Consider the following 17,260-nt stretch of genomic DNA (forward strand, 5'->3'; position numbering starts at 1 on the left):
ACCTACCTTGCTCCCTGCCCTCTGGGCCGGCTCCACCTACCTTGCTCCCTGTGGTCTTTTACAGGAATGTCCTATGTGGCAGCATTCAGTGTCTGGGTGGCAGAGATCGTCCTCTGCTTGGTGCCAGTGCAGAAATTATCTCGGTCAAGGTCTCAGTGAATGGAACGGAGATCTCGTGTCGTGGAACATACTTCAACCTGGGAGATGATGTTTGGGATTCGGTTTTGGTAAAGACTGGGACGGTGTGCGGGCCAGGAAAGGTGGGTGCACTATGTCTCCTGTAATCTACGAAGGACAATGGGCTCTGGGTAATCTGCCCGTATTCTCATCCTTATGGTTCTCATTGTCTATAAAGCTCATCTCCGGAAGCCTTACACAAGACGTTGTTCCACCCCGTGACTGCTGCCTGAATGACATATAATTGACCTCACGTTCTTCTTCTAGGTTTGTGTCAATCAGCAATGTCGAGATACTGCAGAACTCAAGGTCCAGCCGTGCACATGTGGTGGGCATGGGGTGAGAGATGTGCCTGTGGTTAACGTCTCCTCCATGTTTTGTTTTCTGTTGCCTTCTTTCTACCTCTCCAAATCTCCATTCCCGACCACTTGCCTTCTTCTTGTTCTCCCTAGCAGATCACCAGCTGTCCACATGCATCCTTCCCTCTGCTCTCCAGCACATCATCGTCCGTCCACATGCATCCTTCCCTCTGCTCTCCAGCACATCATCGTCCGTCCACATGCATCCTTCCCTCTGCTCTCCAGCACATCATCGTCCGTCCACATGCATCCTTCCCTCTGCTCTCCAGCACATCATCGTCCGTCCACATGCATCCTTCCCTCTGCTCTCCACCACATCAGCAGCCGTCCACATGCATCCTTCCCTCTGCTCTCCACCTCATCACCAGCTGTCCACATGCATCCTTCCCTCTGCTCTCCACCTCATCACCTGCCGTCCACATGCATCCTTCTCTCTGCTCTCCACCTCATCACCAGCCGTCCACATGCATCTTTCCCTCTGCTCTCCACCACATCAGCGGCCGTCCACATGCATCCTTCCCTCTGTTCTCCACCACATCACTGGCCGTCCACATGCATCCTTCCCTCTGCTCTCCAGCACATCATCGTCCGTCCACATGCATCCTTCCCTCTGCTCTCCAGCACATCATCGTCCGTCCACATGCATCCTTCCCTCTGCTCTCCAGCACATCATCGTCCGTCCACATGCATCCTTCCCTCTGCTCTCCAGCACATCATCGTCCGTCCACATGCATCCTTCCCTCTGCTCTCCAGCACATCATCGTCCGTCCACATGCATCCTTCCCTCTGCTCTCCAGCACATCATCGTCCGTCCACATGCATCCTTCCCTCTGCTCTCCAGCACATCATCGTCCGTCCACATGCATCCTTCCCTCTGCTCTCCAGCACATCATCGTCCGTCCACATGCATCCTTCCCTCTGCTCTCCACCTCATCACCAGCTGTCCACATGCATCCTTCCCTCTGCTCTCCACCTCATCACCTGCCGTCCACATGCATCCTTCTCTCTGCTCTCCACCTCATCACCAGCCGTCCACATGCATCTTTCCCTCTGCTCTCCAGCACATCAGCGGCCGTCCACATGCATCCTTCCCTCTGTTCTCCACCACATCACTGGCCGTCCACATGCATCCTTCCCTCTGCTCTCCAGCACATCATCGTCCGTCCACATGCATCCTTCCCTCTGTTCTCCACCACATCACTGGCCGTCCACATGCATCCTTCCCTCTGCTCTCCAGCACATCATCGTCCGTCCACATGCATCCTTCCCTCTGCTCTCCAGCACATCATCGGCTGTCCACATGCATCCTTCCCTCTGCTCTCCACCTCATCACCAGCCGTCCACATGCATCCTTCCCTCTGCTCTCCACCACATCACCAGCCGTCCACATGCATCCTTCCCTCTGCTCGCCACCACATCACCAGCCGTCCACATGCATCCTTCCCTCTGCTCTCCACCACATCAGCGGCCGTCCACATGCATCCTTCCCTATGCTATCCAGTACATCACTGGCGGTCCAAAGCCATCCTTCCCTCTGCTCTCCACCACATCAGCGGCCGTCCACATGCATCCTTCCCTATGCTATCCAGTACATCACTGGCGGTCCAAAGCCATCCTTCCCTCTGCTCTCCACCACATCAGCGGCCGTCTACATGCATCCTTCCCTGTGCTCTCCACCACATCATCGGCCGTCCACATGCATCCTATCCTCTGCTCTCCAGCACAACACTGGCCGTCCACATGCATCCTTCCCTCTGCTTTCCGGCACATTACCGGCGGTCCACATGCATCCTTCCCTCTGTTTTCCACCACATCACTGGCCGTCCACATGCATCCTTCCCTCTGTTCTCCACCACATCACTGGCCGTCCACATGCATCCTTCCCTCTGTTTTCCACCACATCACTGGCCGTCCACATGCATCCTTCCCTCTGCTCGCCACCACATCACTGTCCGTCCACATGCATCCTTCCCTCTGCTCGCCACCACATCACCGTCCGTCCACATGCATCCCTCCCTCTACTTTCCAGCGCATCACCGCCCTCCACATACATTTGTATCCCTTGCACGAGTATCTCTTCTATGTGTTGATCTGTCATCCTTTGATCTGCAGGTGTGTAACAGTAATGGGAACTGTCACTGTGATGCTGGCTGGGCTCCTCCATACTGCGGTTCGTCTGGTCCCGGTGGCAGCCTGGACAGTGGGCCGCTTGTTGTGGAACATGGTGAGGATGATTACACATTAGGAGCAGACTGTGCTCTCCTCCTGTCAGGTTCTGTATCTGTGATTTATTCTCTGCAGTCAGCAGTTCGGTGACTGGCACGGTGTTCCTGGTTCTCCTGGTCATCATCCTTCTGGTCATCCTCTTCTTCTGTTACTTGAAACGGGAATCTGTACACAGGAAGCTGGGCAGTATCTTCAGCAAAAGCAGCAAATGTCAGTACAGGTGAGGACACGCAGACATACAGTTATACCGTATATCTTACAGGACACCCGATAACCTATTACCACCCTGTACAGAGTGACCGAGACCAGTCTCCGACCCCAGAGGCCGCCTCCACCTCACTGGACACAGAGCACGGAGCTGCAGGTGATGTCCACCAGTAACCAGGTGAGGAGCAGGCGCAGCTACGATACAGAAGACTGTTATAACTAGGGGATGAGCAGATCGTGACGGGAGGGACAAGTCTCAACATCTCTCAGGAGCAGTAGTAGTAGTCCAGGGGTCTGACCTCTGCTGGCCTTGCATATCCTCGGCACATTCTGTGTCGCTTCCGGACAAGAGATTAACATGACACTAACCTCCTGCTGTATTAACGTGTCTCATTTTTCTCTCTTTCTCTATATTCACCCATTCTGTTACTCTAAACTTTCATCTTACCCCCTTTCTCTCTGCTCCTTGCCCTCTTTATGTTCATGTCACCTCACATTCTACCTGTCACCTGCTCAGTCTGATTCTGAAGGATCTGACCGGCCGGATCCTCCATCCAAACCTCTCCCACCTGACCCAGTGCAGAAGCGCAGCCAGGTAAAGAGCTCTTGTACAGTGGTGTGACTGGTGTAGTGGTGATCAGTGCTGGTAGGCCAGTGTTGGTGCTGACCCTTGCAATGCTTGCTGCTGGACTTATACTCTGCATGTTACATCTCTTTCTAACCAGCTGCCCTGGAATAACCCCCTTCCCTGTAGCAACGCCTTTTTCCTGGTGTCTGTGACCTCCATTGCCTGGCACAGGCCCTTCTGCATGGCTGTCAGTCATTCTCATCGCTTTCTTCATCCAGGCTGCTGCTCAGGACAGGCCACCTGCCCCGACTCGGCCCCTTCCTGAGGACCCACTCCCACGTCGGGGCCAGGTAACGAGCAAGGCACTTCACACTCCTGAGGGGAAGGATCTGGGATCGGGAGGGCTAAAATGGAAAACGGAGAGATAAAAGTCTCATCAGATGTCCTCAGACACTCATAACTTACTATGTAGGAGAGCGGATGTATTAAGGGGTAGAAGTGGAACTACAAAATGAAGCAATAGAGAGGATGAGCAAGGAGTCATCAGCCTCAGGAAGGAAAAAGATGTTAGTAGCACCTAAACTGATGATTATGTTTTCAGAAACTGATGGACACAAAATCATCATCATCCTCGTGACCTCTATATAATTCTCACACGCCTCTTCTTCATGTGTCCCCAGCTCTCTATAACCCTCACACACCTGTCTTCTTCTTCAGGTGTCCACAGCTATATATAATCCTCACAAGGTTGTGGCATTGCTCTTGGATGTTGTGGGTTAGAAGGGGGTACAGTTTCTCATTATGGACAGCACCTATTAGATTTGAGGAAATTTATGCATGCTACTTTCTGAAATTTAAGCAAATGAGAAGATGGGTATTGAAACTACTTTTTAGTTTTTGTTAGTGGGGACTGAAATCTGTCGCTGTATTATGTATGTATATATTTTTGTATTATATACCATGTTTTACCCCAAAATAAGACACTGTCTTATTTTTGCACCAAAAGAGGCACAGTGTCTTATTTTCGGAGGTTATCTTAATACTTACCTAGCAGGCGGCATCCCGATCCCTCATGCTGGGCTGTGCTGCCGCAGTTTTCCGTGAAGTCCTCGGTGCTGAGAAAGCAATCTCTTCCTGGTAATGTGGGTTGAATACCCCGCCTCTAGCAAGAGAATGCTGTGATTGGCTCAGGACCATGGCGTCAGCCAATCACAGCTGGCGCTTGATGAGCCAGTCACAGCCATTCAATGAATGACACCCAAACAATCAGGGTAGGGCTTATCGGAGGGAAACATGGTAAATATATTTCACACAGACACCCATCCGTGATGACGTTAATTTTCCTGGTGGGCATGGAGGCTCTAGTACCCTGTTGTACCACCTCAAGCTTGGATGCAATATTGGCGATAAATGTGGCGACCGTTAACGGAGGTATGACAGTGTTGTTGGGGCTTCCTGTGAACCCCTTGTGTGTGCGGCCGAGCATTATCCTGCTGCCTCTTGGAAGCCGCCATGAGAGGAACACGTCTTCAGGATGTCCTGAACATATCGCTGAGCTGTCATTGTCGCTCGTACTACTACTAAGGGAGACCGACTGTCGTATGCGATGGCCCTCAGATCATCATACCAACAGGGGGCAGGATTGAGGCTCTCACCCCGAGGTCTCCAGACATGAACACGGCCATCATCATTGCCCGGATTCGTCGCTGAAGACATCGTTTACAGCACCACTGCAAGCGGAGGAGATGGTGGGTGCTTTTCAGACGGCCCTCTCTACTGTTGGTCTGATCCTGGGTTACCTTGTGTGCCCTCACACATCCACTGGTCCCAACACCTCCTAACAGTCTGGTCAGAACAGTCCGGAGGAACAATTCGTCGATACGACCATCCAGCTTCTCACATCCCAATAATGTGCCCCTCTCAGACTCTTGTAACGGGGTGAAATCTCTTCTCTGTGTTGTAGAGGCATCTAGTGGTCAACAAGCTCTACACAAGCGGAAGAAGAGGTCACTGCATACAAGGAGCCTCCGAGGGCAAGGGGGGAACCACTTTTAGGGTCTCCGGTGACAAGACCGTTCATCTAATCACATATCTGCCTGAGATGGAACTGCATGCCGGGCTTTATAGCAGAACTGCTACTACTTTTAGTGATGGGAGGGTTTTTTGACAGACTGTATTATGGGCTATATTATATGGTATAATATAATATTGTCAACATTAAAAAAGCAACACCAAGACGGACAAGCAATTTGCAAGGTTATGCAAATTGAGGAAGTAGAAGCTTTTGCTAATATGTGCAAATTTATTTTTAAGCACCCTGCTCCAATATGTGGGAGGGGCCTAAAGGGTGTTAAAGCCAGGTCAACAGCCAATTATTTTTTTTTAAAGCCAGATGCAACTTCAAAAGTCAGATAAAGTCTTGCGGTAAGATTGTGTGATGCCTACTAGTCTTTGTTGTGCCAGTTATCTCCCCTTGTTGCAGACTGAGAAGGACAGAATCCTTGAACGGAGATACCTTAGTATATCACTCCGGCAGATCGCTACGGCGTAAGTTGAGATGATAGCAGTGTTCAACATTGTGTGTCACAGTGGTTTGGTTGTGAAAATGGTGAACAAGAGGTGCACAGAGGCAAACCTTTCCACCAACGGATTATTGGACTAGAAGAATCATAGAATGGTAGAGTTGGAAGGGACCTCCAGAGTCCTCGGGTCCAACCCCCTTCTCAATGTAGGATTCACTAAATCATCCCAGACAGATGTCTGTCCAGCCTCTGAAGACTTCCATTGAAGGAGAACTCGCCATCTCCTATGGCAACCTGTTCCATTCATTTATCACCCTCACTGTCTGAAAGGGAGGAGACACAGATTAGTTATTAGTTTCATCCCATTGCTTCTAGTCTTTCCTTGCGCAAATGAGAATAGGGCTGATCCCTCTGTACTGTGACAGCCCTTCAGATATTTGTAGACCGCTATTAAGTCTCCTCTCACCCTTCTTTTTTGCAAGCTAAACATTCCCAGATCCTTTAACCATTCTGCATAGCACATGATTTGCAGATCGCCCATCATCTTTGTAACTCTTCTCTTAACTTGCTCCAGTTTGTTTTTCTCTTTTTTAAAGTGGGGTGCCCAGAACTGGACACCATATTCCAAATGAGGTCCGACCAAGGAAGAGTAGAGGGGGATAATTACTTCAAGTGATCTAGACTCTATGCTTCTCTTAATGCATCCCAGAATTGTGATTGCCTTTTTTGCTGCTACATCACACTGTTGACTCATGTTCAGTCTGTGATCTATTAGTAAACCCAAGTCTTTTTCACATGTGCTGCTTAGCCTGATTCCTCCTATTCTGTATGTACTTTTTTCATTTCTCTTGCCCAGATGTAGGATTCTCATTTGCACAATGAAAGACTAGAAGCAACGGGATGAAACTGATATCTAATCTATGTCTCCTCCCTTTCAGACAGTGAGGGTGATCAATGAGTGGAACAGGTTACCATGGGAGGTGGTGTGTTCTCCTTCAATGGAAGTCTTCAAACAAAGGCTGGACAAATATCTGTCTGGGATAATTTAGTGAATCCTGCACTGAGCAGGGGGTTGGACCAGATGATCCTGGAGGTACCTTCCAACTCTACTATTCTATGATTCTATGCATTCTTACCCAAACAGTTTGTACAGAACTACCATTCTCTAAAACTTGAATCACTGTGGAGATGAATGTTTTCCTAACATACAACCCAATACCTCTTCCTTTCTTTTTTTTTTTTTTTTTTTTTAGGTCTGTTTCTTATAAATAAACTGTATCCTTCAAGCCTTGTATTCCAATCATGTGTATAATTCCACCAAGTTTCCGTGATGTCTATGACATCATATTTCTCTTCCTGTGTTAGGAGCTTCAATTCTCCTTGTTTGTTTCCCATGCTCTGTGCCTTTGTGCAGAAACATTTTAGTTTGTGATCGGTGTCTCTTGCTCCTCTACTTTCCTTCTGAATTTTTTGTCTTTGTTGCTTCTTTCCATTTCTAATAGCGAGGTTCTCAAATGTATTAATTAGTTGTATATTTTTACCTGGCCTTTTACTTCCCTTCCCATATTGTTCTAATTTAAAGCTCTCCTAATAAGTGAAGCAAGGCGCCCAGCAAATATATGCTTACCTGTTTTTGGAAGGTGCAACCCGTCTCTAGCAAGTAGTCCATCATATAGATAATTTACTCCATGGTGTAGAAATCCAAATCTTTGCTGATGGTACCATCAACGTAGCCAGTTGTTCACCTCTAGAATCCTGTTCCATCTTCTTATTCCATGGCCATCCACTGGGAGGATGGATGAGAAGACCACCTGTGCTCCTAGTTCCTTCACCTTCTTTCCAAGGTCTTTGAAGTCTCTGCAGATAGTTGCAAGGTCCTTTTTTGCAGTTTCATTTGTCCCTACATGTATTAGTAGGAATGGGTGGTGTTCTGTAGGACTGAAGAGTCTTGAGAGCCCATCAGACACATCTTTGATTTGTGCACCTGGAAGACAGCACACCTCTCGTGAGGTTGTTAGGTCAGCGGCAGCAGATGGGATGAAAACAAGCAGTGGGCAGTGTGATGTTCTGCTGGGTACTTGGGTCCTGGCACCATCTTCTTAACAGGGGTGTCACTTACCTGGTGAGAAGATGGCATTGGGATGGGAAGAAAATAAGCAAATATACAGCTAATTAATACATTTGAGAACCTTGCTATTAGAAGAAAGAAAGAACAAAGACAAAAAATTCAGAAGGCAAGTAGAGGAGCAAGAGACACCGATCACAAACTAAAATGTTTTTATACAAATGCACAGAGCATGGGAAACAAACAAGGGGAATTGGAGCTGCTAACACAGGAAGAGAAATATGATGTCATAGGCATCACGGAAACTTGGTGGGATGATACACATGATTGGAATACAAGGCTTAAAGGATACAACTTATTTATAAGAAACAGACCCAAAAAAAGGGGGAGGATGTATTGTGTTGTATGTTAGGAAAACATTCATCTCCACAGAGATTCAAGCTTCAGAGCATGGGAGTTCTGTAGAAACTGTTTGGGTAAGAATTAGAGATGAGCGAGTATACTCGCTAAAGGCAATGCTCGAGCGATCATTGCCTTTAGCGAGTACCTGGTAAGACGAAAGGTTCGGGTGCCGGCGGCGGGCAGGGAGCTGCGGGGGAGAGCGTGGCGGAACCGAGGGGAGATCTCTCTCTCCCCCCGCTCCCTCCTGCTGACAGCCGTTACTCACCGCTCCCCCGCGCCGGCACCCGAACTTTTCGTCTCGAGCGGGCAGGTACTCGATAAAGGCAATGCTCGCTCGAGCAATTGCCTTTACCGAGTATACTCGCTCATCTCTAGTAAGAATACAAGGAGTGAACAACAGAAAGGACACCATTGTAGGCATTTACTATATGCCACCTGGACAAGCAGAAGATATGGATTAACTCTTTCTACATCAGATGGACAAGCTCTCCAAAAGCGTGACATAGTGATCATGGGAGATTTTACCCATCCAGACATTTGTTGGGAATCTCTCTCAGGTAAAAGTAATGGATCCAACACATTCTTATCTGCTCTTGCTGACAACTTTATCTTTAAAAAAGGTCGAAGAGAAAACAAGGGGATCTGCTATCTTGGACCTAACTCCCCAACAGGGAGGAAATGGTTGAGGATGTAAGGGTGGCTGGGACCTTAGGAGGCAGTGATCATGCTACCCTTGAATGTTGGATAACAAGGGGAAGAAGACCTGAGAAGACTCAGACCTCAAGGTTGGATTTCAGAAACGCAGATTTCAATGAACTTAGAAAGCGGCTAGGAAGAATCCAATGGCTGGATGTTCTTCAGGACAGAAATGCCCAAGAAGATTGGGAAATATTGCAAAATGAGATTCTCAGAGCACAATCGTTAATAATCCCTAAAAGAAGGAAGAATGGGAAGCATTTAAAGAAACCAGGATGGATGAACACAGAACTTGCACACATGTTAAAAACAAAGAAAAATAGGTTTATCAAATAAAAATAGGGGGGGATATCTAAAAGAAGAATACAATGGGGTCTGGAGAAACTCTAGGGCAAGTGTCAGAAAAGCTATAGCTAATAATGAATTGAAGCTTGCAACAGAGGCCAAAAGCAATAAAAAAGGATTTGGGGGGTATGTCAAAAGAAAAGTCAAAGATGCTATTGGATGCTTACAAGATGAAAATGGTGAATTGGTTAAGAATGATGTTGAGAAGGCCGAACTTTTAAATTCCTATTTTGTATATGTTTTCTCTCAGAAAGTAGACGGAACATCAACTGATCTTCCCTGTGCTATTGGGGTAATAAAATAATGCAGGCTATCTATAAGCAGAGAGATGTTGAGGGAACACTTGGCTAACTTAAATGAATTCAAGACTCAAGGTCCAGATGAATTACATCCTAGGATACTAAAGGAAGCAGCGGAGGTAATTGCTGAACCACTTGCCATAATCTTTGAAAATTCCTGGAGAACAGGAGAAGTCCCAGAAGATTGCAAAAGGGCAAATGTTGTCCCTATCTTCAAAAAAGGGAAGAGGGTGGATCCAGGAAACTACAGGCCTGTGAGCCTGACTTCTATAGCGGGAAAGATCTTTGAACAAATTATTAAACAGCTGTATGCAAGTAATTGGATGAAAATGGAGTAATTAACCACAGCCAACATGGGTTTGTAGCAAACAAGTCATGCCAGACGAATCTAATTTCCTTCCATGACAGAATCACTGACTGGGTTGATCAGGGAAATGTGGTAGATATGGTTTTTCTTGACCTTCATAAAGCATTTGACAAAGTATTTCATACTATACTTATTGAAAAAATGACCAAATATTGGATTGACAAGGCAACTGTTAGGTGGATTCAGAACTGGCTGAGTGATCGTACTCAAAGAGTGGTCATAAATGGCTGCACATCCAAGTGAAAGAATGTATCAAGTGGGGTACCACAAGGTCCTAGGTCCAGTGTTGTTCAACATTTTTATAAATGATCTGGAGAAGGGAATTGATGGGAAACTGATCAAATTTGCTGATGACATGGGAGGAATTGAGCTAAGCAGAAGCACATCTGAAAAAGACTCGGGTATACTAATAGATCATAGACTGAACATGAGTCAACAATGTGATGCAGCAGCAAAAAAAGGCAAACACAATTCTGGGATGTATTAAGAGAAGCATAGAGTCTAGATCACGTGAGGTAATTATCACCCTCTACTCTTCCTTGGTCAGACCTCATCTGGAATACTGTGTCCAGTTCTGGGTGTCCACTTTAAAAAAGACATAGACAAACTGGAGCAAGTTGAGAGAAGAGTTACCAAGATGGTGAGCGGTCTGCACATCGTGTCCTATGAGGAACGGTTAAAGGATCTAGGAATGTTTAGTTTGCAAAAAAGAAGGCTGAGAGGAGATTTAATAGCTGTCTACAAATATCTGAAGGGCTGTCACAGTGCAGAGGGATCAGCCCTATTCTCATCTGCACATGGAAAGGCTAGAAGCAATGGGATGAAACTGAAAGGGAGGAGACACAAATTACATATTAGAAAAAGCTTTCTGCCTGTGAGGGTGATCAATGAGTGGAACAGGTTACCACTGGAGATGGTGAGTTCTCCTTCAATGAAAGTGTTCAAACCAAGGCTGGACAAATATCTGTCTGGGATGATTTAGTGAATCCTGCACTGAGCAGGGGGGTTGGACCCGATGACCCTGGAGGTCTCTTCCAACTCTACCATTCTATGATTCTATGATAATGCGAGCGGCCAGGAGCATCACTTACCTGGGAAGAGATGGCACCAGTGTGGGAAGACGACAAGCCGGTGGGTAGGGTGATGTCCTGCTGGGTACTTGGGTCCTGGCAGCATGTGGACGGCTGGGTGTCACTTACCCAGTGAGACTATGTGAATGTGACAGGTACCACCTACCTTACATTGTACAGACAACAACTCCCTTCATGGCAGCAGGTTTCCCTAATGGCAGCGCCCTCAGCAGGATAATGCATCACACTGCGGAAACTGCTGATGAACAGGCCAGAGAGATGAAGGTGATGACTTCTCCTCCAGATCTCTTTCGATGCACCGAGGCCAGACCGAGCAACCTACAGGATCTGGGGCCGATCGCACAGGACTCCTCAGAGGTCTGCTGGAGTCCGGGCATCCAGGGGGCACAGAGGGGGACACAGCATGAGATGGGGTAATTTTCTGGCTGATGGGTGCGTAGCTATAGCTTGTGGTTACTTGGGATGAGGGGGTGCACACTTTACACATCTGATCATAGTCATCCAGCTCCTGTGTTTCCTCGTCGGCAGGTGTCTTCCTTTGCCAAACCGCCTCCTCCCAAGAAGCCTTTACCAGTGAGTCCCATACAGCAGTACCAGGACCCACAGCTCGGTGTGCCAACATACCCTGACCATATCTCTGCAGTGCCAACACGGTAAAATTCTTTATTGTACTGTGTGATGGAGTCGGATGTTATTGGCCTGATTTGTTTTTCACAGTCTGATGTTTGTGTCTGCTGCCATGCAGATTACCATAAGTGAGGGTTTAGGGGGCTCTAATATTCCTCACTCGACTGACCCGCCCCCGGTGATTCTGTAAGCATTGCACTATATGCAATGCCATTCAAGCCGGTTTGGAAGATGGAGAATGTTCGCTCACCTCCCATGCCATGTTCGAATTTAACCCTGTTGTTTTTTGGAAGCGCCGCTGTTGCAATCTGTGATGTTGCTCTTTTGTGTTCTTTTTAGACATGCTCCACAACCCCCATACACAAGACGGACAGCCAAACTGTAACATGGGTGGAGGTGGCCTGAGGAGACCCCAGGAAATCCTGCCAGTTCCTGGGTGAAGCAAATGTCGGAGTAATGACTACTGCACGTTGAGACGTGCCTCTCATACAGGACAAGTGTGCCTTTTGTAAATGCGTCACCCCCAGCTGGATTGTGGGGCCCCATTTTCTTTAAGGCATCTACCCCTTTTTTTTTAAGGTTTCTGACTTGAGTGAATGTTTGGCGTGTGCGTGTTGGACACGTTTACATCATTATGTGCAATAAGTGTGATGGATGAGAGAGAGAAGGATGCCTCCAGTGTGCTGAATGGAGAGTCCTGGGCAGTGGTCCCTTATCGGCCGTTCCATCATATAGAAGGACCGGGCTTCCTGTGTGACTGACGTGGAAGGATTTGGACAGGCGCTGAAGAATATTTCTGCAGATCTTAGTTCTACTTGTGGACATCCAGCAGCCGCAAGAAATCTTTTATTGCTCTCTGGGTAAAAATATGCAAATTGGCACTCCAGAAGAAAGAAATCTGTCTCTCAGTGCCCCCTTTGATATAGCTGTCTTGTAAATCAATGTCCAACCCAATAAAGAGCCTTGATACCCAGCTAGGGCTATCAGAAAAACCAGAGACCCCCATCTGTAGACGGCACTTGTCAGAGGTTTTTTTTTTTCCTCATCAGGGCAAGGAAGAGGTTTTCACAAATGTCTGCTGATAATAAAGAGAACACCTCCAGGAAAGTGGTAAACGACTGGCACTTCTATGTACAGCCTATAGGGGGCAGTGTTTGATCATTGTATATGAACTGTGCTGCTCTTGATTGTGCACTGTATATGATGAGTGATAAAGAGTGCTGTGATCTGTGGTGAGTTTGTGCTGTCCTGTGATCATGGTGATGTGCAGGCGCTGCTGGCAGTGCTGTGTAGGGAGGCACGGTCTCTACAGACCAGGTATCTGTTGTGCTTTCCTCCACCTCACTGGCTCTGTGCTCACGGTGATGTGCAGGCGCTCTTGGCAGTGCTGTGTAAGGAGGCACGGTCTCTACAGACCAGGTATCTGTTGTGCTTTCCTCCACCTCACTGGCTCTGTGCTCACGGTTACGTGCAGGCGCTGTTGGCAGTGCTGTGTAAGGAGGCACGGTCTCTACAGACCAGGTATCTGTTGTGCTTTCCTCCACCTCACTGGCTCTGTGCTCACGGTGATGTGCAGGCGCTGTTGGCTGTGCTGTGTAAGGAAGTAGGTCTCTACAGACGAAGTATCTGCTGTGCTTTCCTCCACTTCACTGGCTGTGTGCTGTCCTGTGATCATGGTGATGTGCAGGCGCTGTTGGCTGTGCTGTTTAAGGAAGCACGGTTTCTAACTTGTTCATGCAGCCTGCTTAGAAAGGTAGAGATTCGTTGAGAATCGTTTACTTTTCGCTCAGCGCTTCTCGTTGTGTCTGTGCCGAGAGGGCTTAGATGTAACAAGAAGTCAGCGAGTCAACAATACTTTCCATGCAGGCTGGAACTGAATGACTGAAGAAAGGTTCACAATTCTTTTAGTCATTGGCTCACGTTCAGACCTAACGATAATAGTTTGGGTGACAATCGTTCTGTATAAATGGGCCAGTGCTGACGTATATTTTGTGCTTTTTGGATAAAGGTAGCTTTTTTACACAGGCCGATGGTCGCCTGAATATTCACTCAAGTGATAAGTGACCGTGAGCTTGTCTACACATGGCCCCCGGCAGGGCACAAAGCCTGAAGTCACTCAGTAGTCACTAGAGATGAGCGAGCGTACTCGGATAAGCACTACTCGCTCGAGTAATTGGCTTTATCCGAGTATCGCTGTGCTCGGGTCTAAAGATTCGGGTGCGGCTGACAGGTGAGTTGCGGCGGGGAGCAGGGGAGAGCGGGCGGGAGAGAAGGAGAGAAAGATCTTACCTCCGTTCCTCCCCGCTCTCCCCTGCAGCTCCCCGCTCCGTGCCGGCACCCGAATCTTTAGACCCGAGCACAGCGATACTCGGATAAAGCCAATTACTCGAGCGAGTAGTGCTTATCCGAGTACGCTCGCTCATCTCTAGTAGTCACAGTTTTGTTTCAGCTTACTGAAAAGGAATGGCTGCTGAGCGTTTTTTTTTGCTGAGTGTAAACAGGAGTTGTTCACTCTTTGCCTGTGTGCAGTGAATAGAGAGGGGTAACTAGAAGAGACCTCCATACACTGCAAGGAGCGATAAGTGCCTGCCGCTGTCCCAGCAACTATGTGCCAATTGTCCTATGTAAAGGGACCCCACCTAATCCCAACTCTACACACCAACAATAAAATAAAACTACACCGTGAACTCGCTCATAGAACGCTCGTCTTTACTTTTCATCAAACGCTGTTGTAAGAAAGTGGCGACTGGTGCCCCTCCAAGCACCAGACCAGAGGGCCCAAGCGTGCCTCCACTTTCTGATCACTGCAGCGAGGAAGTGTTTGGAGTGGCGGTTAGTTGGTTTTTCTTGTCGTGATATACACTGATTGGAGTGGTGGGGTTTGTGGCCCCTCTCATGGGGCAATTGGACACTTATCACCTGTTTTGTGGCCCCAACCCATTTAAAGGAAAAATGCTCAGCAAGGCAGAGCTGCTCCCCTCTATCCTTGCAAACCTTGGATTCCCACCTCTGCAGGCAGTATGGAGATTACGCAAGAACAAGGGATTATAAACCACTAGCTGATATACCCGGCTTCACCCAAGTTAATTTGGTACAGGTGTTTACCAAATTTGTGTGGAAAATTTTATGAAGTCGTGGTTACTTAAGAGGAACCAAAGAATAAAATATGTTCACCGTTTTGCATGGTTCTTCGCGTTACCCACATGGAGGTGACCATGTTGACCGGAATCATCTGGAGGAATATTTACTACTTTGTGTGGAAGAGCGTGTCCATCAATAGACATTTTGTTTTATGAGACGTTTAGATAAGATAGATTTAATAATTCAATTAGAAATAGATTTAACTTTACATACCGAATATTCAAGATTTGCGTTTTGATTTGTGAATTATCGAGGTGGACAGTGAATTTCTCAAAAAAAAACAACCCTTTTTAGTACACTTCTAGGATTTGAAGGTATTGTGTGGTTAAAAAAAATCATTTCCCTGGGCTTTATGGTTTCTGAGAAAAGAATTTTGTCTCATGTAGCACGTTTTTGTGTGGATGTTCGCGCTTCGAATTGAATAATCAAGTTTCAACGTCTTTTCCTATTTAGGACCTAAAGAATGTTCGTGACAAATTTCAAGTTTGTGTGACGCCAGTAAGAGGACTGTGAGGTAGAGTCTCCTCAGCATAGCCACAGAGGACTGTGAGGTAGAGTCTGTTCAGCACGGCCACAGAGGACTGTGAGGTAGAGTCTCCGGCACGGCCACAGAGGACTGTGAGGTAGAGTCTCCTCGGCACGGCCACAGAGGACTGTGAGGTAGAGTCTCCTCGGCACGGCCACAGAGGACTGTGAGGTAGAGTCTCCTCGGCACGGCCACAGAGGACTGTGAGGTAGAGTCTCCTCGGCACGGCCACAGAGGACTGTGAGGTAGAGTCTCCTCGGCACGGCCACAGAGGACTGTGAGGTAGAGTCTCCTCGGCACGGCCACAGAGGACTGTGAGGTAGAGTCTCCTCGGCACGGCCACAGAGGACTGTGAGGTAGAGTCTCCTCGGCACGGCCACAGAGGACTGTGAGGTAGAGTCTCCTCGGCACGGCCACAGAGGACTGTGAGGTAGAGTCTCCTCGGCACGGCCACAGAGGACTGTGAGGTAGAGTCTCCTCGGCACGGCCACAGAGGACTGTGAGGTAGAGTCTCCTCGGCACGGCCACAGAGGACTGTGAGGTAGAGTCTCCTCGGCACGGCCACAGAGGACTGTGAGGTAGAGTCCCCTCGGCACGGCCACAGAGGACTGTGAGGTAGAGTCCCCTCGGCACGGCCACAGAGGACTGTGAGGTAGAGTCCCCTCGGCACGGCCACAGAGGACTGTGAGGTAGAGTCCCCTCGGCACGGCCACAGAGGACTGTGAGGTAGAGTCCCCTCGGCACGGCCACAGAGGACTGTGAGGTAGAGTCCCCTCGGCACGGCCACAGAGGACTGTGAGGTAGAGTCCCCTCGGCACGGCCACAGAGGACTGTGAGGTAGAGTCCCCTCGGCACGGCCACAGAGGACTGTGAGGTAGAGTCCCCTCGGCACGGCCACAGAGGACTGTGAGGTGGGAGCAGGTACAACAATACATATACATAGTATAAAGTGAAACGCCTACACAGACGCCACTCACATTCACAGTTACCTGAGGAGTTGTGGAATGTGTTACCAAAGGTAAAGTCTTAAACATATCATCATCCATTTACAAAAATTTCTCCATTCCTGGCAGTTACCACAGCAGCCCAGCTGGCAGTAGTTAGCCCACCCCCTGCCTTAAAAAGATTGATGTGCAGGATTAAAGTCCATTAGTGACTGCTGTAAAAAGGCATATCGCCGTTCACACTTATAAGATAACTCCGCTCACCAAAGATTCATTCAGAACTGATCTCACCCACATGAAAAAGTTATTGCCCCCTAATAACTGGTTGTATGATCCCCTCCCCCTGTAACAACTGCAATCAGATGTTTGCAATAACTTGTGATGGCGCTTTTCCAGCGCTGTGGGGGAATTTTGGCACGCTCTTCAGAAGTGTTAGTGTGGCTATACAGTAGGCTTTGGAGCAAGAGCGCTGTTTTTAAGGTTTTGGTGCAACATGGGATTCAAGTCAGAACTGTGGAGCAGCAATTCCAAAATGTTTGTGCCATTCAGAGGTGGACTTGCATGTGTATGGCCCCCTGTCCACGGCAGTTTATTCGCTAGCAGTAAACCGCCGGCGAATCATGACGGCCGACGCTTCCCATAGCATTGCTATGGAAAGCGCTGGCACCTGTCCACGAGCGGAGAATCATTGCAATTCT

General features: G+C 48.1%; 1 protein-coding gene across 3 annotated transcripts in view; it reads left to right on the forward strand.

Moving 5' to 3' along the window:
• Positions 1 to 13,058, forward strand: part of ADAM15 (ADAM metallopeptidase domain 15) — a 40,299-nt gene extending 27,241 nt beyond the window's left edge. The window contains exons 16-24 of one of the 3 annotated variants that reach the window (XM_066608927.1): positions 65 to 260; positions 445 to 516; positions 2,649 to 2,760; positions 2,838 to 2,982; positions 3,057 to 3,147; positions 3,487 to 3,564; positions 3,816 to 3,887; positions 11,853 to 11,977; positions 12,291 to 13,058. In XM_066608927.1, the coding sequence (XP_066465024.1) occupies positions 65 to 260; positions 445 to 516; positions 2,649 to 2,760; positions 2,838 to 2,982; positions 3,057 to 3,147; positions 3,487 to 3,564; positions 3,816 to 3,887; positions 11,853 to 11,977; positions 12,291 to 12,336 (937 nt within the window). In that variant the 3' untranslated portion in view covers positions 12,337 to 13,058. The remainder of the gene's footprint in view (positions 1 to 64; positions 261 to 444; positions 517 to 2,648; positions 2,761 to 2,837; positions 2,983 to 3,056; positions 3,148 to 3,486; positions 3,565 to 3,815; positions 3,888 to 11,852; positions 11,978 to 12,290) is intronic. The other 2 variants (XM_066608928.1, XM_066608929.1) reach the window with 2 other exon arrangements.
• Positions 13,059 to 17,260: the final 4,202 nt, after the last annotated feature.

This window comes from Eleutherodactylus coqui, chromosome 6 (assembly GCF_035609145.1).
Source record: "Eleutherodactylus coqui strain aEleCoq1 chromosome 6, aEleCoq1.hap1, whole genome shotgun sequence".
NCBI classification, from domain to species: Eukaryota; Metazoa; Chordata; class Amphibia; order Anura; family Eleutherodactylidae; genus Eleutherodactylus; species Eleutherodactylus coqui.